Here is a 27,088-nt window from a genome sequence, read left to right as displayed (position 1 = left end):
GACCAAACTGTATGTTTTTAGGCATTTAAGGTGCTGCCACATGATTGGCCGATTAGATATTTACACTAACAAGCAGGTGTACAAGTGTATCTAATAAAGTGACTACTCAGTGTGTGTGCGCATATATATATATATATATATATATATATATATATATATATATATATATATATATATATATATATATATATATATATATATATATATATATATATAAACACGATAGTCAGTGAGTGTCCTGGTCAATATAACGTTTGCAGAGGTTAGGAACATAGTTAATTTTAAGAGATATCAGTCATTACTTTGTTACCAGTATATCAGTCATTACCAGTGGACCAGTCATTACCAGTGGACCAGTCAGTCATTACCAGTGGATCAGTCATTACCAGTGGACCAGTCATTACCAGTGGACCAGTCATTACCAGTATATGAGTCATTACCAGTATATCAGTCATTACCAGTGGATCAGTCATTACCAGTGGACCAGTCATTACCAGTGGACCAGTCAGTCATTACCAGTGGATCAGTCATTACCAGTGGACCAGTCAGTCATTACCAGTGGACCAGTCATTACCAGTGGATCAGTCATTACCAGTGGACCAGTCATTACCTTTAGTGAATGAATTATAATCGACTTTCTTGACCATCTTGCCTAGTGACTCTCACCAGTGTGATCAGTCATTACCAGTGGACCAGTCATTACCAGTGGATCAGTCATTACCAGTGGATCAGTCCTCCAGAGTGTTCTTACGTCTATATCTGTTACACACCTCAACGCTCTTCTTCAAGGCTTCTATTGCTATCTCGATGTCTTTCTGAGGAATTAAAAACTTATTACACACACGTTATTAAGGCTTAGTTTTTTTCATTGTACCCAAGTAATGAATATTATTATTATTATTATTATTATTATTATTATTATTATTATTATTATTATTATTATTATTATTATTTCTAAAATTTTATTTTCCAAATTTTCTCTCCGTCCTATGAGCGAGGTGAGGTCACTTACCGGGTCGAAGGTCATGATTGCCTGCAGGTACATGAAGGTGCCGTAGCCTAGCCCATGGTACATACTCTTGTGCGCCCTGAGACAGACAAACACTTGATTAAGATGATAGTCTTATGGGAAGAGATCACTGTTGTTAATGATACAGAAGGTGGAGATGTAAGGGTTCAAGTGATGAGAGAGAGTGTACATACCATGGCCTCATGAGAGCCCTGGCCTCCTCGAAGCGGTTGTTGAAGAAGTAACTACAGGCGAGCTTCGCCTCCTCCATGGCTGTGGTCAGGTCCATCTCGCACACCCTGAGGCCAGACATACATTACATTAATACACACCTACAATACTCTGGCTTCTACAATACCCTGGTGGCTACAATACCCTGGCTTCTACAATACCCTGGTTACTACAATATCCTGGTGGCTACAATACCCTGGAGGCTACAATACCCTGGCTGCTACAATACCCCTAACTGGTACAATACCCTGGCTTCTACAATACCCTGGCTTCTACAATACCCTGGTAACTACAATACTCTGACTTCTACAATATCCTGGCTGCTACAATATCCTGGCTAACATAAAACCCTGGTGGCTACAATACCCTGGTTTCTACAATACCCCGGTTTCTACAATACCATGGCTTCTGCAATACCCTGGCTTTTATAATACCCGCTGTCCCACATATCCATCACAACCTGGTTGATCTGGTACCAAGTGAAGATACTTCTCCAGTTTTCTCTTGAAGACTTCTACACTTGTTCCAGCAGTGTTTCTGATATCTTCTGGTAAGATGCTGAATAATTTCTGAGGTCATGAATGTTGATACAGTGTTCCCTTATTGTGCCCACCGCACCCCTGCTTTTCACTGGGATTATTTTACACTTCCTCCCATATCTCTCACTCCAGAATGTTGTTATGGCAGTGTGCAGATTTGGAACCAGACCCTCGAGTACTTTCCAGGTATATATTATCATGTATCTCTCTCTGATAATATATACCTGGAAAGCACTCGAGGGTCTGGTCCCAAATCTGCACACTGCCATAACAACATTCTGGAGTGAGAGATATGGGAGGAAGTGTAAAATAAACCCAGTGAAAAGCAGAAGTGCGGTGGGCACAATAAGGGAACACTGTATCAACATTCGTGCCAAGAGTACTATCAAGAGTGCTATCCTGGTCGTAAGATGCACCAGCCATTAAACACTAAAGTCGTTCAGAAGAGGTCAACCGGAATTTACTTTCAGTCATTTAACGAGAATAAAAATTTCCCCTTTAAAACAAAGCTCTGCCACTGAGGGTTTTGGAGGATGGAATGGTTGTTGGCTAGTAGATGGTGCTGGCTAGTAGATGGTGCTGGCTAGTAGATGGTGCTGGCTAGTAGATGGTGCTGGCTAGTAGATGGTGCTGGCTAGATGGTGCTGGCTAGTAGATGGTGCTGGCTAGTAGATGGTGCTGGCTAGTAGATGGTGCTGGCTAGTAGATGGTGCCAGCTAGTATATGGTGCTGGGTAGTAGATGGTGCTGGCTAGTAGATGGTGCTGGCTAGTAGATAGTGCTGGCTAGTAGATGGTGCTGGCTAGTAGATGGTGCTGGCTAGATGGTGCTAGATGGTGCTAGCTAGTAGATGGTGCTAGCTAGTAGATGGTGCTAGCTAGTAGATGGTTCTGGCTAGTAGATGGTGCTAGCTAGTAGATGGTGCTGGCTAGTAGATAGTGCTGGCTAGTAGATGGTGCTGACTAGTAGATGGTGCTAGCTAGTAGATGGTGCTAGCTAGATGGTGCTGGCTAGTAGATGGTGCTAGCTAGTAGATGGTGCTAGCTAGTAGATGGTGCTGGCTAGTAGATGGTGCTGGCTAGTAGATGGTGAAGGCTAGTAGATGGTGCTGGCTAGTAGATGGTGCTGGCTAGTAGATGGTGCTGGCTAGTAGATGGTGATGGCTAGAAGATGGTGCTGGCTAGTAGATGGTGCTGGCTAGTAGATGGTGTGCTAGCTAGATGGTGCTGGCCAGTAGATGGTGCTGGCTAGTAGATGGTGCTGGCTAGTAGATGGTGCTGGCTAGTAGATGGTGCTAGCTAGTAGATGGTGCTAGCTAGTAGATGGTGCTGGCTAGTAGATGGTGCTGGCTAGTAGATGGTGAAGGCTAGTAGATGGTGCTGGCTAGTAGATGAAGGCTAGTAGATGGTGATGGCCAGTAGATGGTGCTGGTTAGTAGATGGTGAAGGCTAGTAGATGGTGATGGCTAGTAGATGGTGATGGCTAGTAGATGGTGCTGGCTAGTAGATGCTGCAGGCTAGTAGATGGTGCAGGCTAGTAGATGCTGCAGGATAGGAGATGGTACAAGAGAATAGATGGTGCAGGCTAGTAGATGGTGCAGGCTAGTAGATGGTGCATGATAGTAGAAGGTTCAGGATAGTAGATGGTGCAGGATAGTAGACAGTGCAGGATAGTAGATGGTGCAGAGTAGTAGATGGTGCAGTCTAGTAGATGGTGCAGGCTAGTAGATGGTGCAGGATAGTAGCTGGTGCAGGATAGTAGATGGTGCTGGATAGTAGATGGTGCTGGATAGTAGATGGTGCTGGATAGTAGATGGTGCAGGAAAGTAGATGGTGCAGGGTAGTAGATGGTGCAGGCTAGTAGATGGTGCATAATAGCAGATGGTGCAGGATAGTAGCTGGTGCAGGATAGTAGATGGTGCTGGATAGTAGATGGTGCTGGATAGTAGATGGTGCAGGAAAGTAATTGGTGCAGGGTAGTAGATGATGCAGGATATTAGATGGTGCAGGATAGGAGGTGGTGCAAGAGAGTAGATGGTGCAGGATAGTAGATGGTGCAGGCTAGTAGATGGTGCAGGATAGTAGACGGTGCAGGATAGTAGATGGTGCAGGATAGTAGATGGTGCAGGCTAGTAGATGGTGCAGGATAGTAGACGGTGCAGGATAGTAGATGATGCAGGCTAGTAGATGGTGCTGGCTAGTAGATGGTGCAGGATAGTAGATGGTGCAAGCTAGTAGATGGTGCTGGCTAGTAGATGGTGCAGGATAGTAGATGGTGCAGGATAGTAGATGGTGCAGTATAGTAGATGGTGCAGGATAGTAGATGGTGCAAGGTAGTAGATGGTGCTGGCTAGTAGATGGTGCAGGCTAGTAGAAGGTGCAGGCTAGTAGATGCTGCAGGATAGTAGATGCTGCAGGATAGTATATGGCGCAGGCTAGTAGATGGTGCAGGCTAGTAGATGGTGCTGGCTAGTAGATGATGCTGGCTAGTAGATGGGTGCAGGATAGATGATGCAGACTAGTAGATGGTGCTGGCTAGTAGATGGTGCAGGATAGTAGATGGTGCAGGATAGTAGATGGTGCAGGATAGTAGATGGTGCAAGCTAGTAGATGGTGCTGGCTAGTATATGGTGCAGGCTAGTAGATGGTGCAGGCTAGTAGATGGTGCAGGCTAGTAGATGGTGCCGGCTAGTAGATGGTGCAGGATAGTAGATGGTGCAGGATAGTAGATGGTGAAGGTTGTAGATGATGCAGGTTAGTAGATGGTGCAGGCTAGTAGATGGTGCAGGCTAGTAGATGGTGCAGGCTAGATGCTGCAGGCTAGTGGATGCTGCAGGAAAGTATATGGTGCAGGATAGTAGATGGTGCAGGCTAGTAGATAGTGCAGGATAGGAGATGGTGCAAGAGAATAGATGGCGCAGGATAGTAGATGATGCAGGCTAGTAGATGGTGCAGGCTAGTTGATGGCGCAGGCTAGTAGATGGTGCAGGATAGTAGATGGTGCAGGCTAGTAGATGGTGCAGGCTAGTTGATGGCGCAGGCTAGTAGATGGTGCAGGATAGTAGATGGTGCAGGATAGTAGATGGTGTAGGATAGTAGATGGTGCAGGATAGTAGCTGGTGCAGGCTAGTAGATGGAATGGGTGCAGGCTAGTTTATGAAATGGGTGCAAGTTAGTATATGGAATGGGTGCAAGCTAGTAGATGGAACTGGTGTAGGGTAGTAGATGGAATGGATGCAGGCTAGTAGATTAAATGGGGGTAGGGTAGTAGATGGAATAGGTGTAGGACAGTAGATGGAATGGGTGTAGGCTAGTAGATGGAACGGGTGCAGGCTAGTAGATGGAGTGGGTGTAGGATAGGTGTTTGTGCTGGCTAGTAGATGGAATGGGTGTGGGATGGCAGTTGGTGTTTACGCAGATTAGTAGGTGGAATTTGTGCAGGATAGTAGATGGTGCTTGTGCAGGATAGTAAATAGAATGGGTGCAGGCCAGTATATGGAATGGGTGAAGGGTAGTAGATGGAATGGGTGCAGGCTAGTAGATGGAATGGGTGCAGGCTAGCAGATGGAATGGGTGCAAAATAGTAGATGGGTTTGTGCAGGCTAGTAGATGGAATGGGTGTAGGGTAGTAGATGCAATGGGTGCAGGTTAGTAGATGGAATGGGTGTAGGGTAGTAGATAGAATGGGTGCAGGCTAGTAGATGAAATGGGTGTAGGGTAGTAGACGGAATAGATGTAGGACAGTAGATGGAATGAGTGTAGGCTAGTAGATGGAATGGGTGTAGGTTAGTATATGGAATGGGTGCAGGCTAGTAGATGGAATGGGTGTAGGGTAGTGGATGGAATAGGTGTAGTGTAGTAGATGGAATTTGTGCAGGTTAGTAGATGAAATGGGTGTAAGGTAGTAGATGGAATAGATGTAGGACAGTAGATGGAATGAGTGTAGGCTAGTAGATGGAATGGGTGTAGGTTAGTAGATGGAATGGGTGTAGGCTAGTAGATGGAATGGGTGCAGGCTAGTAGCTGGAATGGGTGTAGGCTAGTAGATGGAATGGGTGTAGTGTAGTAAATGGAATTTGTGCAGGCTAGTAGATGGAATGGGTGTAGGCTACGTTTTTCACTGGATATACCCAAGGTCAGCTCCAGAGCATCAAGAGTAAGTACGCTCGCTTTGGCTCACCCACCCCGGTAACTGACGAGGTGTTAATTAATGACATAGCGGCTTTCGTAGCCACGATGTTGGGGGACCTTAATCCAATACATTTGCGCTCACGTGCGCGAGAAAGTTGAAACCTGTCCGCGAAAACTTAAGAGCCCAAATGCAGTAGGCTTCCGCATCTTTCCATAGGAAGATATCTTGAGGAAGGTCATTCCAAAGATATCCAGGCCCCCTCTCCATCCTTGTTTCAACGCACTGTATACTACCCTGGTAAAATCATGGAAAGAAAAGAGGCCTATGTAGTACAGTGTGGGCCTTTACTGACAACGTCTTTCTCACCCAGTGTTCCAGGTGCGCTACAGTGCCTGCAAGCGCCAAGTTTTCCTCCATATGCCCCTGAAGGAGGGGCTACAGCAGTAGCTCCTACCTGAGTGGCAGGGATATTATCACCCCCAGTTAAGAACCATGGCCCAGAGGACACCTATCAGTACAAGGGTGATACAAGACACGAAGATGAAACACCGGATGCATCACAAATTTTGTAAAGATTCTAACAACATACCAGAGCTCTCTCTCTCTCTCTCTCTTCCTCTCACTCTCTCTCTCATTATTTACCTCGGAATTAGCAAATTTGGCGAATCCAGCCCAACTCCAGATCTCTTCTCTGGCTGCTGCCGTCTTGATTCCATCATCCACGAAGGTTGAGTGAAAAATGAGTCACTTATTATTTTGTTTACATAGAGCAGAAACAATATCCTGTAATTCTAATCCACCAACTGCGACTTGCGCTTAAAGGAATCATACGGGAGTGCAACTTGGAAGACGGAACCACTAACGAATATTCAGGGGCCTCTGCCAAAATTAACCGGAGCCAAGGTCGAATAGCCGTGATAAGGGCAGGCTACCCTGGGGTATCCTTTACTGTTAGTCCCTTGTTAGCACTGTCCAACTCCGGGTAATCATATTAATCCCCTATTAGCGGAAGTCTCTTTCCCTACTAGCAGTCTCAAGTCACCGGGTCGTGACTAAGTGGCGTTCCCCGACTCTCAGTTGTGGAGTCATAACTGGAAACCAGCTGCATGAAACCTGGCTTTACAGGCCGGTCAATAAAGGTCAAGCTATTATTAGAGACACTCATGCATGAAAGAGTCTCATTATGACTTGTAACAGTTTATGGATTACAATTAATGTCCTGACGGCACTTCCATTTTGCCTTACGTAGTGTAACACATGTGTTCTGACCTCTGGCTTGGAATGACTTTCAGATACATGACTTGGACCTTGATGCATGGACTCATGACGCTACTGACGTAGATGCTGACCTCGCTTTTTGACACTACCACCATTGCTTTCCACACCTCTCTGCCGCTGACACCGCTGCCGCTGATGGAGTTTCCTGGCATTTGCCTTAGAATTTTTTTTTATATGGTTAGGATTGCTCATTTATATTTTGTGTGTGATTCTGTAATCTGTAACGCGTAGTTATTCTATCTACCATCCAACCTCACTCATTCTCTCTCCTTTGACTACCGCTCCGTAAACCCCTTCCTCAACCACAACCCCTACATTCCCCCCCTCCAATGCAAGCAGTCCCCCACTCTATCCCTCTAGAGATGGAACATGGATCAGGCACCTCTCCCCTCCCCCCACCACCACCACTACTCACAATGGGACCATGATCACCCATCAGGGAGGACACACAGAGCCAGGAGGCGGGGAAAACATCGATTTTGAAGGTAACGTACAAGAATGCCGGTGGAATGACAGACAAGGCCAACAGGCTCAAGGACAGGACCAGTGAGGACACACCCAACACAGTAGCATTCACCGAGACTAACTCTCAGTAATAACTAGATGACAACACTGAGAGAGTAAAACACAGTAAAGGCAATACACTGAACACACCTTCAAGAGTAGGTATGAAGGGGTTCAAGAATCTTGGAACCAACTTCTGTCGACACAACGGAGGCGGACCAGGAGCTGAAACTCGACCCCCCCCCTGGGCAAGAATAATACACCACTCACACCTTATAAATACACGAACAATTTACCTCCCTTTCTTGGAGTAAATTATTCATAATCACTAATAAGATAATTATAACAATTATTAGTCTTATCATTGTTTAACTTATCCAGAGGCTTGTAACATTGTTATTGACCAGTGCAACAGCTGTTACCACAGCTGTCACGCCTGATGTAACACACCTGATGTAACACACCTGATGTAACACACCTGATGTAACACACCTGATGTAACACACATGATATAACACACCTTATATAACACACCTTATGACTCACACTGAATACTGTAACAAGTACTCCCAGACGTACTAACACACACTGAGTACTGTAACAAGAACTCTCAGACGTACTAACACACACTGAGTACTGTAACAAGTACTCTCAGACGTACTAACACACACTGAGTACTGTAACAAGAACTCTCAGACGTACTAACACACACTGAGTACTGTAACAAGTACTCTCAGACGTACTAACACACACTGAGTGCTGTAACAAGTACTCTCAGACGTACTAACATACACTGAGTACTGTAACAAGTACTCTCAGACGTACTAACACACACTGAGCACTGTAACAAGTACTCTCAGACGTACTAACACACAGAGTACTGTAACAAGTACTCTCAGATGTACTAACACACACTGAGTACTGTAACAAGTACTCTCAGACGTACTAACACACACTGAGTACTGTAACAAATACTCTCAGACGTACTAACACACTGAGTACTGTAACAAGTACTCTCAGACGTACTAACACACACTGAGTACTGTAACAAATACTCTCAGACGTACTAACACACACTGAGTACTGTAACAAGTACTCTCAGACGTACTAACACACACTGAGTACTGTAACAAGTACTCTCAGACGTACTAACACACACTGAGTACTGTAACAAATACTCTCAGACGTACTAACACACTGAGTACTGTAACAAGTACTCTCAGACGTACTAACACACACTGAGTACTGTAACAAGTACTCTCAGACGTACTAACACACACTGAGTACTGTAACAAATACTCTCAGACGTACTAACACACTGAGTACTGTAACAAGTACTCTCAGACGTACTAACACACACTGAGTACTGTAACAAGTACTCTCAGACGTACTAACACACACTGAGTACTGTAACAAGAACTCTCAGACGTACTAACACACACTGAGTACTGTAACAAGTACTCTCAGACGTACTAACACACACTGAGTGCTGTAACAAGTACTCTCAGACGTACTAACATACACTGAGTACTGTAACAAGTACTCTCAGACGTACTAACACACACTGAGCACTGTAACAAGTACTCTCAGACGTACTAACATACACTGAGCACTGTAACAAGTACTCTCAGACGTACTAACACACTGAGTACTGTAACAAGTACTCTCAGACGTACTAACACACACTGAGTACTGTAACAAGTACTCTCAGACGTACTAACACACACTAAGTACTGTAACAAATACTCTCAGACGTACTAACACACTGAGTACTGTAACAAGTACTCTCAGACGTACTAACACACACTGAGTACTGTAACAAATACTCTCAGACGTACTAACACACTGAGTACTGTAACAAGTACTCTCAGACGTACTAACACACTGAGTACTGTAACAAGTACTCTCTGACGTACTAACACACACTGAGTACTGTAACAAATACTCTCAGACGTACTAACACACTGAGTACTGTAACAAGTACTCTCAGACGTACTAACACACACTGAGTACTGTAACAAGTACTCTCAGACGTACTAACACACACTGAGTACTGTAACAAATACTCTCAGACGTACTAACACACTGAGTACTGTAACAAGTACTCTCAGACGTACTAACACACACTGAGTACTGTAACAAGTACTCTCAGACGTACTAACACACACTGAGTACTGTAACAAGTTCTCTCAGACGTACTAACACACACTGAGCACTGTAACAAGTACTCTCAGACGTACTAACACACTGAGTACTATAACAAGTACTCTCAGACGTACTAACACACACTGAGCACTGTAACAAGTACTCTCAGACGTACTAACACACACTGAGTACTGTAACAAGTACTCTCAGACGTACTAACACACACTGAGCACTGTAACAAGTACTCTCAGACGTACTAACACACACTGAGTACTGTAACAAGTACTCTCAGACGTACTAACACACACTGAGCACTGTAACAAGTACTCTCAGACGTACTAACACACACTGAGCACTGTAACAAGTACTCTCAGACGTACTAACACACACTGAGTACTGTAACAAGTACTCTCAGACGTACTAACACACACTGAGTACTGTAACAAGTACTCTCAGACGTACTAACACACACTGAGTACTGTAACAAGTACTCTCAGACGTACTAACACACACTGAGCACTGTAACAAGTACTCTCAGACGTACTAACACACACTGAGCACTGTAACAAGTACTCTCAGACGTACTAACACACACTGAGTACTGTAACAAGTACTCTCAGACGTACTAACACACACTGAGCACTGTAACAAGTACTCTCAGACGTACTAACACACACTGAGCACTGTAACAAGTACTCTCAGACGTACTAACACACACTGAGCACTGTAACAAGTACTCTCAGACGTACTAACACACACTGAGCACTGTAACAAGTACTCTCAGACGTACTAACACACACTGAGTACTGTAACAAGTACTCTCAGACGTACTAACACACACTGAGTACTGTAACAAGTACTCTCAGACGTACTAACACACACTGAGTACTATAACAAGTACTCTCAGACGTACTAACACACACTGAGCACTGTAACAAGTACTCTCAGACGTACTAACACACACTGAGCACTGTAACAAGTACTCTCAGACGTACTAACACACACTGAGCACTGTAACAAGTATTCTCAGACGTACTAACACACACTGAGCACTGTAACAAGTACTCTCAGACGTACTAACACACACTGAGCACTGTAACAAGTACTCTCAGACGTACTAACACACTGAGTACTATAACAAGTACTCTCAGACGTACTAACACACACTGAGCACTGTAACAAATACTCTCAGACGTACTAACACACACTGAGCACTGTAACAAGTACTCTCAGACGTACTAACACACACTGAGCACTGTAACAAGTACTCTCAGACGTACTAACACACACTGAGCACTGTAACAAGTACTCTCAGACGTACTAACACACACTGAGTACTATAACATGTACTCTCAGACGTACTAACACACACTGAGCACTGTAACAAGTACTCTCAGACGTACTAACACACACTGAGCACTGTAACAAGTACTCTCAGACGTACTAACACACACTGAGCACTGTAACAAGTACTCTCAGACGTACTAACACACACTGAGCACTGTAACAAGTACTCTCAGACGTACTAACACACACTGAGCACTGTAACAAGTACTCTCAGACGTACTAACACACACTGAGTACTGTAACAAGTACTCTCAGACGTACTAACACACACTGAGCACTGTAACAAGTACTCTCAGACGTACTAACACACACTGAGTACTGTAACAAGTACTCTCAGACGTACTAACACACACTGAGCACTGTAACAAGTACTCTCAGACGTACTAACACACACTGAGTACTGTAACAAGTACTCTCAGACGTACTAACACACACTGAGTACTGTAACAAGTACTCTCAGACGTACTAACACACACTGAGCACTGTAACAAGTACTCTCAGACGTACTAACACACACTGAGCACTGTAACAAGTACTCTCAGACGTACTAACACACACTGAGCACTGTAACAAGTACTCTCAGACGTACTAACACACACTGAGCACTGTAACAAGTACTCTCAGACGTACTAACACACACTGAGTACTGTAACAAGTACTCTCAGACGTACTAACACACACTGAGTACTGTAACAAGTACTCTCAGACGTACTAACACACACTGAGTACTATAACAAGTACTCTCAGACGTACTAACACACACTGAGCACTGTAACAAGTACTCTCAGACGTACTAACACACACTGAGCACTGTAACAAGTACTCTCAGACGTACTAACACACACTGAGCACTGTAACAAGTATTCTCAGACGTACTAACACACACTGAGCACTGTAACAAGTACTCTCAGACGTACTAACACACACTGAGCACTGTAACAAGTACTCTCAGACGTACTAACACACTGAGTACTATAACAAGTACTCTCAGACGTACTAACACACACTGAGCACTGTAACAAATACTCTCAGACGTACTAACACACACTGAGCACTGTAACAAGTACTCTCAGACGTACTAACACACACTGAGCACTGTAACAAGTACTCTCAGACGTACTAACACACACTGAGCACTGTAACAAGTACTCTCAGACGTACTAACACACACTGAGTACTATAACATGTACTCTCAGACGTACTAACACACACTGAGCACTGTAACAAGTACTCTCAGACGTACTAACACACACTGAGCACTGTAACAAGTACTCTCAGACGTACTAACACACACTGAGCACTGTAACAAGTACTCTCAGACGTACTAACACACACTGAGCACTGTAACAAGTACTCTCAGACGTACTAACACACACTGAGCACTGTAACAAGTACTCTCAGACGTACTAACACACACTGAGTACTGTAACAAGTACTCTCAGACGTACTAACACACACTGAGCACTGTAACAAGTACTCTCAGACGTACTAACACACACTGAGCACTGTAACAAGTACTCTCAGACGTACTAACACACACTGAGCACTGTAACAAGTACTCTCAGACGTACTAACACACACTGAGCACTGTAACAAGTACTCTCAGACGTACTAACACACACTGAATACTGTAACAAGTACTCTCAGACGTACTAACACACACTGAGCACTGTAACAAGTACTCTCAGACGTACTAACACACACTGAGCACTGTAACAAGTACTCTCAGACGTACTAACACACACTGAGCACTGTAACAAGTACTCTCAGACGTACTAACACACACTGAGCACTGTAACAAGTACTCTCAGACGTACTAACACACACTGAGTACTGTAACAAGTACTCTCAGACGTACTAACACACACTGAGCACTGTAACAAGTACTCTCAGACGTACTAACACACACTGAGCACTGTAACAAGTACTCTCAGACGTACTAACACACACTGAGCACTGTAACAAGTACTCTCAGACGTACTAACACACACTGAGCACTGTAACAAGTACTCTCAGACGTACTAACACACACTGAGTACTATAACAAGCACTCTCAGACGTACTAACACACACTGAGCACTGTAACAAGTACTCTCAGACGTACTAACACACACTGAGTACTATAACAAGCACTCTCAGACGTACTAACACACACTGAGTACTGTAACAAGTACTCTCAGACGTACTAACACACACTGAGCACTGTAACAAGTACTCTCAGACGTACTAACACACTGAGCACTGTAACAAGTACTCTCAGACGTACTAACACACTGAGTACTATAACAAGTACTCTCAGACGTACTAACACACACTGAGCACTGTAACAAGTACTCTCAGACGTACTAACACACACTGAGTACTATAACAAGCACACTTACCGCTTCCTGAAGAAAATATTCATCTTGGCTGCTGTTTTAACCGTCTTTGTACTGTCCTTGTTATTATTTTTCTCTCTTGTTACTAAGGTCGAACTCTTCTGTTGTTACTTAGCAATAGATCCGCAGGTTTTGTTGAATGATGTCACCTTTGTTAAATGCCACGTTTGTTAAATGATGTCACATTTGTTAGATGATGTCAGTTTTGTTAGATGTCAGTTTTGTTAAATGTCACTGTTAGATGATGTCACTTTTGTAAGATGTCACTTTTGTTAAATGATGCCACTTATATTAGATGACACCACTTTTGTAAGATGTCGCTTTTCATCAATTATGCTACTTTTGTTAGATGATGTCAGTTTAGTTAGATGATGTCACTTGTTAAATTATTTCACTTTTTGTCAGATGATGTAACTATTGTTAGATGATGTTACTTTCGTTAAATGTCACTTTTTGTTAGATGATGTCACTTTTGTTAAAGGTCACTTTGTTAGATGATGCCACTTTTGCTAAATGATGTCACTTGTTAGATTATGTCACTTGTACTGGATGTCAATTTTGTTAGATGATGTCACTATTGTTGGATGATGTCACTTTTGTTAAATGTCACTTTTTGTTAGATGATGTCAGTTTTGTTAGATAATGTACTTGTTAGATGTTACGTTTGTTAAATGTCACCTTTTTTAGATGTCACTTGCTCAACGCCACTTTTGTTAAAGGTCACTTTTGTCAGATGATGTCACTATGGTTAGATGATGTTACTTTTGTTATATGTCACTTTTTGTTAGATATGTCAGTTTTTGTTAGATGTCACTTGTTAGATTATGTCACTTACATTAAGTATAAATTTTGTTAGATGATGTCACTTTTGTTAATGTCACTTTTGCTAGATGATGTCACTTTTGTTAGATGATGTCACTTTTGTTAGATGATGTCACTTTTGTTAGATGATGTCACTTTTGTTAGATGATGTCACTTTTGTTAGATGATGTCACCTTGCTAGTGACGCCACTTTACTGTCCACTTTACCGTTGATATGCGGTACTTTCTAAGTCACTTTAATTTGTGTCAGTGTTCCAGAGGAACTTTTATCCTCATACACTTAAAGTGAAAGACACTTTTATCAGTGTCTTCCGACGTTCCATGTTACGGTACACTTTCCACTTATTGCTCAGAAAAATTGAGTAATACTTTTCTTCTTCCAAATAGTGTTCTTCAGAAAATTCTGTTCTCTATTGTTCTTCAGAAGTTCTGTTGTCTAGTGTTCTTCAGAGAGTTCTGTTGTCTAGTGTTCCTCAGTAAGTTCTGTTGTCTAGAGTTCCTCAGTAAGTTGTGTTCTGTAGTGTTCTTTAGTAAGTTCTGGTCACCAGAGTTCTTTAGTAAGTTCTAGTTTCCAGTGTTCTTCAGTAAGTTCTGTTCTCTAGTGTTCTTTAGTAAGTTATGTTCTCTAGTGTTCTTTAGTAAATTCTGATCTCCAGTGTTCTTCAGTAAGTTCTGTTTTCTAGTGTTCTTTAGTAAGTTCTGTTCGCTAGTGTTATTTAGCAAGTTCTGTTCTCCAGTGTTCTTCAGTAACTCCTGCCACCACTGTCATATATACAGTGTTCTTCAGCAACTCCTGCCACCACTGTCGTACATACAGTGTTCTTCAGTAACTCCTGCCACCACTGTCGTATATACAGTGTTCTTCAGTAAGTGCTGCCACCACTGTCGTATATACAGTGTTCTTCAGTAACTCCGGCCACCACTGTCGTATATACAGTGTTCTTCAGTAAGTGCTGCCACCACTGTCGTATATACAGTGTTCTTCAGTAACTCCTGCCACCACTGTCGTATATACAGTGTTCTTCAGTAAGTGCTGCCACCACTGTCGTATATACAGTGTTCTTCAGTAACTCCTGCCACCACTGTCGTATATACAGTGTTCTTCAGTAACTCCTGCCACCACTGTCGTATATACAGTGTTCTTCAGTAAGTGCTGCCACCACTGTCGTATATACAGTGTTCTTCAGTAACTCCGGCCACCACTGTCGTATATACAGTGTTCTTCAGTAAGTGCTGCCACCACTGTCGTATATACAGTGTTCTTCAGTAACTCCTGCCACCACTGTCGTATATACAGTGTTCTTCAGTAAGTGCTGCCACCACTGTCGTATATACAGTGTTCTTCAGTAACTCCGGCCACCACTGTCGTATATACAGTGTTCTTCAGTAAGTGCTGCCACCACTGTCGTATATACAGTGTTCTTCAGTAACTCCTGCCACCACTGTCGTATATACAGTGTTCTTCAGTAAGTGCTGCCACCACTGTCGTATATACAGTGTTCTTCAGTAAGTCCTGCCACCACTGTCGTATATACAGTGTTCTTCAGTAACTCCGGCCACCACTGTCGTATATACAGTGTTCTTCAGTAAGTGCTGCCACCACTGTCGTACATACAGTGTTCTTCAGTAACTCCTGCCACCACTGTCGTATATACAGTGTTCTTCAGTAAGTGCTGCCACCACTGTCGTATATACAGTGTTCTTCAGTAAGTGCTGCCACCACTGTCGTATATACAGTGTTCTTCAGTAAGTCCTGCCACCACTGTCGTATATACAGTGTTCTTCAGTAAGTGCTGCCACCACTGTCGTATATACAGTGTTCTTCAGTAACTCCTTCCACCACTGTCGTATATACAGTGTTCTTCAGTAACTCCTGCCACCACTGTCGTATATACAGTGTTCTTCAGTAACTCCTGCCACCACTGTCGTATATACAGTGTTCTTCAGTAACTCCTGCCACCACTGTCGTATATACAGTGTTCTTCAGTAACTCCTGCCACCACTGTCGTATATACAGTGTTCTTCTCGTTCACTTTATTAAGCTAAAACAAAATCTCGTTAACATGACGCCATCAGTATTTTTCTTTATTTTCGCTTTGTGTCTTTTTAACTTTTGTTCACTTAGGTTCTACTTTTGTTCACTTAGGTTCTACTTTTGTTCACAGAGGTTCCATTTTTGTTTACTTAGGCTCCACTTTTGCTCACTAAGGCTCCACTTTTGTTGACTTAGGTTCTACTTTTGTTCACGTAAGTTCCACTTTTGTTCACCGAGGTACCCCTTTTGTTCACTAAGGTACCCCTTTTGTTCACTAAGGTACCACTTTTGTTCACTAAGGTACCACTTTTGTTCACTAGGGTACCACTTTTGTTCACTAAGTTACCACTTTTGTTCACTAAGGTTCCACTTTTTGTTCACTTAGGTACCACTTACGTTCACTAAGGTACCACTTTTGTTCACTAAGGTTCCACTTTTGTTCACTAAGGTACCACTTTTGTTCACTAAGGTTCCACTTTTTGTTCACTTAGGTACCACTTACGTTCACTAAGGTTCCACTTTTGTTCACTAAGGTTCCACTTTTTGTTCACTTAGGTACCACTTACGTTCACTAAGGTTCCACTTTTGTTCACCAAGGTACCACTTTTGTTCACTTAGGTACCACTTTTGTTCACTAAGGTACCACTTTTGTTCACTAAGGTTCCACTTTTGTGCCCCACCGTGAGTGGGCGTGCGCTACGCCCTGGGTCACGCACGACATGCGTGACTCACGGTACAACACGTCACACTTCTGGGATCACAGTTCCTTCCTGCGTACAACACATTATTCAATGACGGTAAACAAAAATCACGAGCCTACAATTCTAGTCAAATATATCTGTGAATATATCCTTAAATGTGACTGTTAATATGTCAGGAGACAGAATTCTACTTTTACCGAGATTACAATTCACAACACTGTATCACAGTCAACAACACTGTATCATGGTCAACAACAACACTGTATCATGGTCAACAACAACACTGTATCATGGTCAACAACAACACTGTATCATGGTCAACAACAACACTGTATCATGGTCAACAACAACACTGTATCATGGTCAACAACAACACTGTATCATGGTCAACAACAACACTGTATCATGGTCAACAACAACACTGTATCATGGTCAACAACAACACTGTATCATGGTCAACAACACTGTATCATGATTAACAACACTGTATCATGGTCAACAACACTGTATCATGATTAACAACACTGAATCATGATCAACAACACTGTACCATGGTCAACTAAACTGTATCACGGTCAACAACACTGTATTATGATCAACAACACTGTATCATGATCAACAACACTGTATCATGGTCAACAACAACACTGTATCATGGTCAAACAACACTATCATGACTAACAACACTGTATCATGATCAAACAACACTGTATCATGACTAACAACACTGTATCATGGTCAACAACAACACTGTACCATGGTCAACAACAACACTGTATCATGATCAACAACACTGTATCATGATCAACAACACTGTATCATGGTCAACAACACTGTATCATGGTCAACAACACTGTATCATGGTCAACAACACTGTATCATGGTCAACAACACTGTATCATGGTCAACAACACTGTATCATGGTCAACAACACTGTATCACGGTCAACAACACTGTATCATGGTCAACAACACTGTATCATGGTCAACAACACTGTATCACGGTCAACAACACTGTATCACGGTCAACAACACTGTATCACGGTCAACAACACTGTATCATGGTCAACAACACTGTATCACGGTCAACAACACTGTATCACGGTCAACAACACTGTATCATGGTCAACAACACTGTATCACGGTCAACAACACTGTATCATTATTAACAACGCTTCAGCACTTCAAGACTAGTTGATACACAGACAACTGGTTGATACACAGACAACTGGTTGACACAGGCAGCTGACTGACACGGTTACGGTGGGTGCACTCTTGCATGGTCAGCCTGACCTTGTAGACAACCATGACAATGACACAAACTACTAACATCCAACCACATTCCACTGCAACCTTCCTAGTGCAGCCACAACTACTACCACCTTCACCATTACCACTATCAATACCAGCACCACCACTACCATCATTACCAGCACCGCCTTCACCATTACTATCACCAAAACCATCACCACCACTGCCAAAACCATCACTACCACCACTTCCACCAAAATCATCACCACCACGAGTACAACCACCGCCCACGCCCGTGTGCGCTGGGCAGTCAACACCGATTTTAATTAAGAACATAAGAACATAAGAAAGGAGGAACACTGCAGGAGGCCTGTTGGCCCATACTAGGCAGGTCCTTTACAATTCATCCCACTAACAAAACATTTGCCCAACCCAATTTTCAATGCCACCCAAGAAATAAGCTCTGATGTGAAAGTCCCACTCAAATCCAACCCCTCCCACTCATGTACTTATCCAACCTAAATTTGAAACTACCCAAAGTCCCAGCCTCAATAACCCAACTAGGTAGACTGTTCCACTCATCAACTACCCTATTTCCAAACCAATACTTTCCTATGTCCTTTCTAAATCTAAACTTATCTAATTTAAATCCATTACTGCGGGTTCTCTCTTGGAGAGACATCCTCAAGACCTTATTAATATCCCCTTTATTAATACCTATCTTCCACTTATTCACTTCGATCAGGTCTCCCCTCATTCTTCGTCTAACAAGTGAATGTAACTTAAGAGTCTTCAATCTTTCTTCATAAGGAAGATTTCTAATGCTATGTATTAATTTAGTCATCCTACGCTGAATGTTTTCTAACGAATTTATGTCCATTCTGTAATATGGAGACCAGAACTGAGCTGCATAATCTAGGTGAGGCCTTACTAATGATGTATAAAGCTGCAGTATGACCTCTAGACTTCTGTTGCTTACACTTCTTGATATAAATCCCAGTAATCTATTTGCCTTATTACGTACACTTAGGCATTGCTGTCTTGGTTTAAGGTTACTGCTCACCATAACCCCCAAGTCCTTTTCGCAATCTGTATGGCTAAGTTCTACATCATTTAACTTATAAGTACTAGGGTGATGGGCACTCCCAAGCTTCAGAACCTTGCATTTATCTACATTGAACTGCATCTGCCACTTTTCTGACCAAGAATAGAGTTTGTTTAAATCCTCCTGAAGTTCCCTAACATCTACGTTTGAATCAATTATCCTACCTATCTTTGTGTCATCGGCGAATTTGCTCATATCACTAGTAATTCCCTCATCAAGATCATTGATATATATTATAAACAACAACGGGCCCAAGACTGATCCCTGTGGAACGCCACTTGTTACAGATCCCCACTCGGATTTAACCCCATTTATGGACACTCTCTGCTTCCTGTCAGTGAGCCATGACTCGATCCACGAGAGCACTTTTCCCCCAATGCCATGAGCTGCCACTTTCTTTAACAGTCTACGGTGCGGAACTCTATCAAAAGCCTTACTAAAATCTAAGTAAATAATATCAAATTCTTTATCGTGGTCAACAGCCTCAAAAGCTTTACTGAAGAAAGTTGATAAATTAGTTAGACAAGACCGGCCTCTTGTGAATCCATCCTGAGTATCATTAATCAAGCTATGCTTATCGAGATGGCTTCTTATAATCTCAGCTATAATTGACTCTAGTAATTTGCCTACAATTGAGGTCAGGCTTATTGGGCGGTAATTTGACGGTAACGACTTGTCCCCTGTTTTAAAAATAGGAATTACATTAGCCATCTTCCACATATCAGACACTACACCTGTTTGAAGAGATAAATTAAAAATATTAGTTAATGTTTCACAGAGTTCCATTTTGCATTCCTTGAGAACCCTTGAAAAAACCTCATCAGGACCCGGCGACTTATTTTGCTTCAGTCTGTCTATCTGCTTCACAACCATTTCACTAGTGACTGTGATGTTACATAATTTAACTTCTTCTAGCCCACTATAAAAATTAATTACTGGAATATTGTTAGTGTCTTCCTGTGTAAAAACTGAGAGTAAATAATTATTAGAAATCGAGCACATTTCATTCTCTTTGTCAGTAAGATGCCCATAGTTATTTTTAAGGGGACCTATCTTATCTCTAACTTTTGTTCTATATACCTGGAAAAAACTTTTTGGGTTAGTTTTAGAATCCCTAGCAACTTTAATTTCATAGTCCCTTTTAGCTTTTCTTATCCCCTTTTTAATGTCCCTCTTAATGTCAATATACTGATTCATAAGATGACCCTCACCTCTTTTAATACGCCTATAAATTCCTTTCTTATGCCCTAGTAGATATTTGAGCCTATTATTCATCCATTTTGGGTCATTTCTATTTGATCTAATTTCTTTATATGGGATAAACGTTCTTTGAGCAGCATGTATAGTGTTCAGAAAACTGTCATATTGATATCTCACTTCGTTACCCCAGTCAACAGATGATAAGTGTTCTCTAAGCCCATCGTAATCTGCTAAGCGAAAATCTGGGACTGTTACTGAGTTATCGCTACTATCGTACTTCCATTCAATGCTAAATGTAATTGATTTGTGGTCGCTAGCACCCAGTTCCTCTGAAATTTCTAAATTATTAACAAGGGATTCATTGTTTGCCATAACTAAGTCAAGCAGGTTATTTCCCCTTGTAGGTTCTGTCACAAACTGCTTCAAAAAACAATCCTGAACTACTTCTAAGAAGTCGTATGATTCTAAATTCCCAGTCAAGAAATTCCAATCAATATGACTAAAGTTAAAGTCTCCTAGAATTACTACATTATCGTGCCTTGTGGCCTTAACAATTTCCTCCCATAGTAGTCTCCCTTGGTCCCTATCTAAGTTTGGGGGGCGGTATATCACTCCTAAAATCAGTTTTTCATGCCCCTCTGAAAATTCTATCCAAACAGACAGATTTGGGCTTCTGGATCCCCTTTTGTTAGTGTCGGGAGTCCACAGGTGGAGTTGCAACTGGGCATCCCCTCTGTTAGCTGAAGAATATCAACACGGCTAGACTACAACCATCCTATGAAAGGATATCAACCCTCTTTGACAAGAACCATATTTCTGAAGGATACCAACTTCGGCAGACAAGAAAACACAGATTCCAAGAGAGCTGAGAGCACAAGTATCAAGCACTATCATCTGTTCCCATCAGCAAGTTACGTGTGAGCAACATAAAACATCCACTTAATTGTGGTACTGTGACTGCCAGAATCATGTTGGGTCGTTGTCACCTGTGAGAGCTCCAGACAACCACAGATAATCCTGCCATCCCCGTGTAGTCTACATGTAAGCTCTCTGACAAAGAGAAGGTACACGACCTTTACCATTACATAGTTGAGTCACTTTAGAATATAAAGAAGGAGTACTGATGCAGGCTTACTGGCCCATGCTAGGCAGGTCCAAGTGACTTGTGACTGCTTTCCCAAAGTTCATCACTAACCTCAACATTATTAAATAGAGATTCCTTGTTGGCAAGAAGCACGTCAAGAAGGTTGTTACCTCTAGCTGCTTCAGTCACAAACTGTTTTAAAAGCATTCATGGATCGTATCAAGAAAGTGGGTAAATTCAGATTTCCTGCCAAATTGCTCCCATCAAGTTGTCTACAGTTAAAACATTTTATTAACACATATTTGCATCTAGATGACCTAGTAATTTCGTCTCGTAGAAGTTTACCGTGTTCCCTCTCAAGGCTTGGGAGCCTGTAAAGTACACCCAAGATTAGTTTTTCATGCCTCGAGAAACTGTAGCCAAACGCATTCAATGTCCGTCGCTTCTAATTTTACATCTTGTCTAACGCAACATTTTAAATTATCTCTGACAAACATGGCTACTCCGCCACCCTTCTTACTGACCCAATCAATTTGGAATAATTTACAGTCTCGTATGTGGCATTCACAAGGCATTTCTCTATCTTTCAGGTTGAACCAAGTCTCCTGTATAGCAATAATAAGTATGCTTCCTGCACATACAATTAATCTTAGCTCATCCATCTTATTTCTTATATTCCTACTATTAGGAGTATAAGAAAGGTATGGTCAATATAATTTACCCTCTCTATTTGTTTGTTGATCGGTTCCATTGCATTAATTAGTAACTTTATGTTTAATAATGTCTTTTGAACATATTCTTGAGGTATCCTGGTAATTTTTGCCACTTTCATCGCTTGTACTGTAACCTATTTGTTTCACACACACGCCTATACCTCTACAGTCTGTCGGTTTAAAGTTCTAGACAAGTCAGCATTGGCCCTCTCGATAGAGTTGGCTAATGTTTCTATCTCTGGTCCCTCCTTTGCATACAAACCACGTTTGCCGTACAAATATATCCCAGTCCTCAATGAATGGGATTACAAGTTCTTTGCAGTACCTGTCTAGCCAGCAATTTACACCAATTGCCCGAAACATCAGTTTCTTGCCCACTCCTCTTCTAGGGAAAATTCTAAATATGATCGGGACCCCCTTCCTTAGATTTAATTAAATCTACAGCTGTCCTGTACATATCTAGCAGCTACTGTCTCTTGCTCATCCCGATATCATTTCCACCAGCACTGACACAGATAATGGGCTTGTTCTCATGACCTGACTTGATATTATGGAACCTGTTGACTATGTCGCCAACACCAGTTCATGGGAAACACACCCTCTGTCTCACTCTCTTATCTCTGTTACAGAAGGCATGGTCAATATATTTTACCTATGAGTCACTAATCACAAGGATAATCCTAACTTTATTAGCAGAGTAGTTAGTGGTACCTTTATCAGCAGCCTAGTGATGCCACATATGTAAGCAAGTGAATATATATATATATATATATATATATATATATATATATATATATATATATATATATATATATATATATATATATATATATTATCACACTGGCCGATTCCCACCATGGCAGGGTGGCCCGAAAAAGAAAAACTTTCACCATCATTCACTCCATCACTGTCTTGCCAGAAGGGTGCTTTACACTACAGTTTTTAAACTGCAACATTAACACCCCTCCTTCAGAGTGCAGGCACTGTACTTCCCATCTCCAGGACTCAAGTCCGGCCTGCCGGTTTCCCTGAACCCCTTCATAAATGTTACTTTGCTCACACTCCAACAGCACGTCAAGTATTAAAAACCATTTGTCTCCATTCACTCCTATCAAACACGCTCACGCATGCCTGTTGGAAATCCAAGCCCCTCGCACACAAAACCTCCTTTACCCCCTCTCTCCAACCTTTCCTAGGCCGACCCCTACCCCGCCTTCCTTCCACTACAGACTGATACACTCTTGAAGTCATTCTGTTTCGCTCCATCCTCTCTACATGTCCGAACCACCTCAACAACCCTTCCTCAGCCCTCTGGACAACAGTTTTGGTAATTCCGCACCTCCTCCTAACTTCCAAACTACGAATTCTCTGCATTATATTCACACCACACATTGCCCTCAGACATGACATCTCCACTGCTGCAACATTCATCACCCATGCTTCACACCCATTTAAGAGCGTTGGTAAAACTATACTCTCATACATTCCCCTCTTTGCCTCCAAGGACAAAGTTCTTTGTCTCCACAGACTCCTAAGTGCACCACTCACTCTTTTCCCCTCATCAATTCTATGATTCACCTCATCTTTCATAGACCCATCCGCTGACACGTCCACTCCCAAATATCTGAATACATTTACCTCCTCCATACTCTCTCCCTCCAATCTGATATTCAATCTTTCATCATCTAATCTTTTTGTTATCCTCATAACCTTACTCTTTCCTGTATTCACCTTTAATTTTCTTCTTTTGCACACCCTACCAAATTCATCCACCAATCTCTGCAACTTCTCTTCAGAATCTCCCAAGAGCACAGTGTCATCAGCAAAGAGCAGCTGTGACAACTCCCACTTTGTGTGTGATTCTTTATCTTTTAACTCCACGCCTCTTGCCATGACCCTCGCATTTACTTCTCTTACAACCCCATCTCTAAATATATATATATATATATATATATATATATATATATATATATATATATATATATATAAATGTGTGTGTGTGAGTGTATGTGGGAGTGTGTGTGTGTACTCACCTAGTTGAGGTTGCGGGGGTCGAGTCCGAGCTCCTGGCCCCGCCTCTTCACTGATCGCTACTAGGTCACTCTCCCTGAGCCGTGAGCTTTATCATACCTCTGCTTAAAGCTATGTATGGATCCTGCCTCCACTACATCGCTTCCCAAACTATTCCACTTACTGACTACTCTGTGGCTGAAGAAATACTTCCTAACATCCCTGTGACTCATCTGAGTCTTCAACTTCCAAGAGTGTCCCCTTGTTTCTGTGTCCCCTCTCTGGAATATCTTGTCTCTGTCCACCTTGTCTATTCTACGCAGTATTTTGCATGTCGTTATCATGTCTTCCCTAACCCTCCTGTCCCCCAGTGTTGTCAGGCCGATTTCCCTTAACCCTTCTTCGTAGGACATTCCCCTGAGCTCCGGAACTAGCCTTGTTGCAAACTTTTGTACTTTGTCTAATTTCTTAACGTGCTTGACATGATGCGGGTTCCAAACTGGTGCTGCATACTCCAGTATGGGCCTGACGTACACGGTGTACAGTGTCTTGAAAGATTCCCTATTTAGGTATTGGAACACTAATCTCAGGTTTACCAGGCGCCCATATGCTGCAGCAGTTATCTGGTTGATATGTGCTTCCGGAGACTTGATAGGTGTTATACTCACCCCAAGATCTTTCTGCTTGAGTGAGGTGTGCAGAGTTTGGCCACCTAGCCTATACTCTGTCTGCGGTATTCTTTGCCCTTCTCCGATCTTCATGACTTTGCATTGGCAGGGTTGAATTCGAGGAGCCAGTTGCTGGACCACGTGTCCAGCCTGTCCAGGTCTCTCTGAAGTCCTGCCTAATCCTCATCTGATTTAATTCTCCTCATTAACTTCACATCATCTGCAAACAGGGACACTTCTGAGTCTAACCCTTCCATCATGTCATTCACATATACCAAAAATAGCACTGGTCCTAGGACCGACCCCTGTGGAACCCCGCTCGTCACAGATGCCCACTGTGATACCTCATCACGTACCATGACTCGTTGTTGCCTCCCTGTCAGGTATTCTCTGATCCATTGCAGAATGCCCTTCCCATTATACACGCCTGATCCTCTAGTTTCTGCACTAATCTCTTATGAGGAACTGTGTCGAAGGCCTTCTTGCAATCCAAGAAAATGCAATCAACCCACCCCTCTCTCTCGTGTCTTACTTCTGTAACTTTGTCATAAAACTCTTGAAGGTTTCTGACACAGGATTTGCCTTCCATGAATCCGTGCTGGTTGTCGTATATAATCTTGTTCCGTTCCAGGTGCTCCGCCACTCTCCTCCTGATAATCTTCTCCATGACTTTGCATACTATACACGTCAGTGACACTGGTCTGTGGTTTAGTGTCTCTTTTCTGTCTCCTTTTTTAAAAATGGGAACTACATTTGCCATCTTCCATACCTCGGGTAGTTGCCCAGTTTCAAGGGATGTGTTGAAGATTGTGGTTAATGGCACACACAGCATTTCTGCTCCCTCTCTAAGGACCCACGGGGAGATGTTGTCCAATCCCATTGCCTTTGAGGTATCAAGGTCACTTAGCAGCTTCTTCACCTCCTCCTCAGTTGTGTGTATGTCATCTAGCACTTGGTGTATTCCCTGTTGGTGTCCCCCTCTGTCCTGTTTTCCCAGAGTCCTACCAGTCTCCACTGTGAATACTTCCTTAAATCTCGTACTGAGCTCCTTGCATACCTCTTGATCGTTTCTTGTGAGTTCCCCACCTTCTTTCCTCAGCCTGATCACCTGGTCTTTGACTGTCGTCTTTCTCCTAATGTGGCTAAACAGCAGTTTCAGGTCAGACTTGACTTTCGATGCTATGTCATTTTCGTACTGTCGATGGGCCTCCCTCCTTATCTGTGCATACTCGTTTCTGGCTCTTCGACTGATCTCCTTATTTTCCTGGGTCCTTTGCCTTCTGTACCTTTTCCATTCTCCAATTCACTTAGTTTTCGCCTCCCTGCACCTTTAGGTAAACCAAGGACTCGCTTTGATCTTCCCACTGTTTCGGTTGCCCTTGGGAACAAACCTTTCCTCTGCCTCCTTGCATTTTGTTGTTACATATTCCATCATTTCGTTTACTGACCTTCCTACCAGTTCTCTGTCCCACTAAACCTCCCGCAGGAAGTTCCTCATACCTGTGTAGTCCCCCCTTTTATAATTTGGCTTTCCCCATTCGGCTCCTATTACCATCACTTTTAATTCTACTGTGTAATCAAAACTCAGAACTACGTTATCACTAGCTCCAAAGGGTCTCTCATAAGTGATGTCTTCAATGTCTGAGCTACTCAGGGTGAACACAAGGTCCAGTCTTGCTAGTTCATCCTCCCCTCTCTCTCTGGCAGTGTCCCTGACGTGTTGATGCATGAGGTTTTCCAGTACCACATCCATCATCTTGGCTCTCCATGTTTCGGGACCCCCACGAGGCTCCAGGTTTTCCCAATCAATCTCCCTGTGGTTGAAATCACCCATAACCAGTAACTTTGCTCTGCACGATTGAGCTCTTCGTGTCACCTCAGCCAGTGTGCCCACCATCGCTCTGTTGTTCGCATCATATTCCTCTCTTGGCCTCCTGCA

The 27,088-nt window shown here is 42.7% G+C and overlaps 1 protein-coding gene across 4 annotated transcripts in view; it reads right to left on the bottom strand.

Moving 5' to 3' along the window:
• Window positions 1-27,088, bottom strand: part of LOC128693539 (tetratricopeptide repeat protein 39B-like) — a 273,976-nt gene that overhangs the window by 49,309 nt on the left and 197,579 nt on the right. For 3 of the 4 annotated variants that reach the window (XM_070079906.1, XM_070079910.1, XM_070079925.1), the window contains 4 exons: window positions 1,204-1,308; window positions 1,013-1,088; window positions 737-815; window positions 611-664 (listed from right to left, as the gene is read on the bottom strand). In XM_070079906.1, coding sequence (XP_069936007.1) covers window positions 611-664; window positions 737-815; window positions 1,013-1,088; window positions 1,204-1,308 — 314 coding nt within the window. Of the gene's footprint in view, window positions 1-610; window positions 665-736; window positions 816-1,012; window positions 1,089-1,203; window positions 1,309-13,564; window positions 15,102-27,088 lie in introns of those variants that run through there. The other variant, XM_070079917.1, reaches the window with a different exon arrangement.

Source organism: Cherax quadricarinatus, chromosome 6 (genome assembly GCF_038502225.1).
Source record: "Cherax quadricarinatus isolate ZL_2023a chromosome 6, ASM3850222v1, whole genome shotgun sequence".
NCBI classification, from domain to species: Eukaryota; Metazoa; Arthropoda; class Malacostraca; order Decapoda; family Parastacidae; genus Cherax; species Cherax quadricarinatus.
This window is presented reverse-complemented; position numbering and strand designations above follow the sequence as displayed.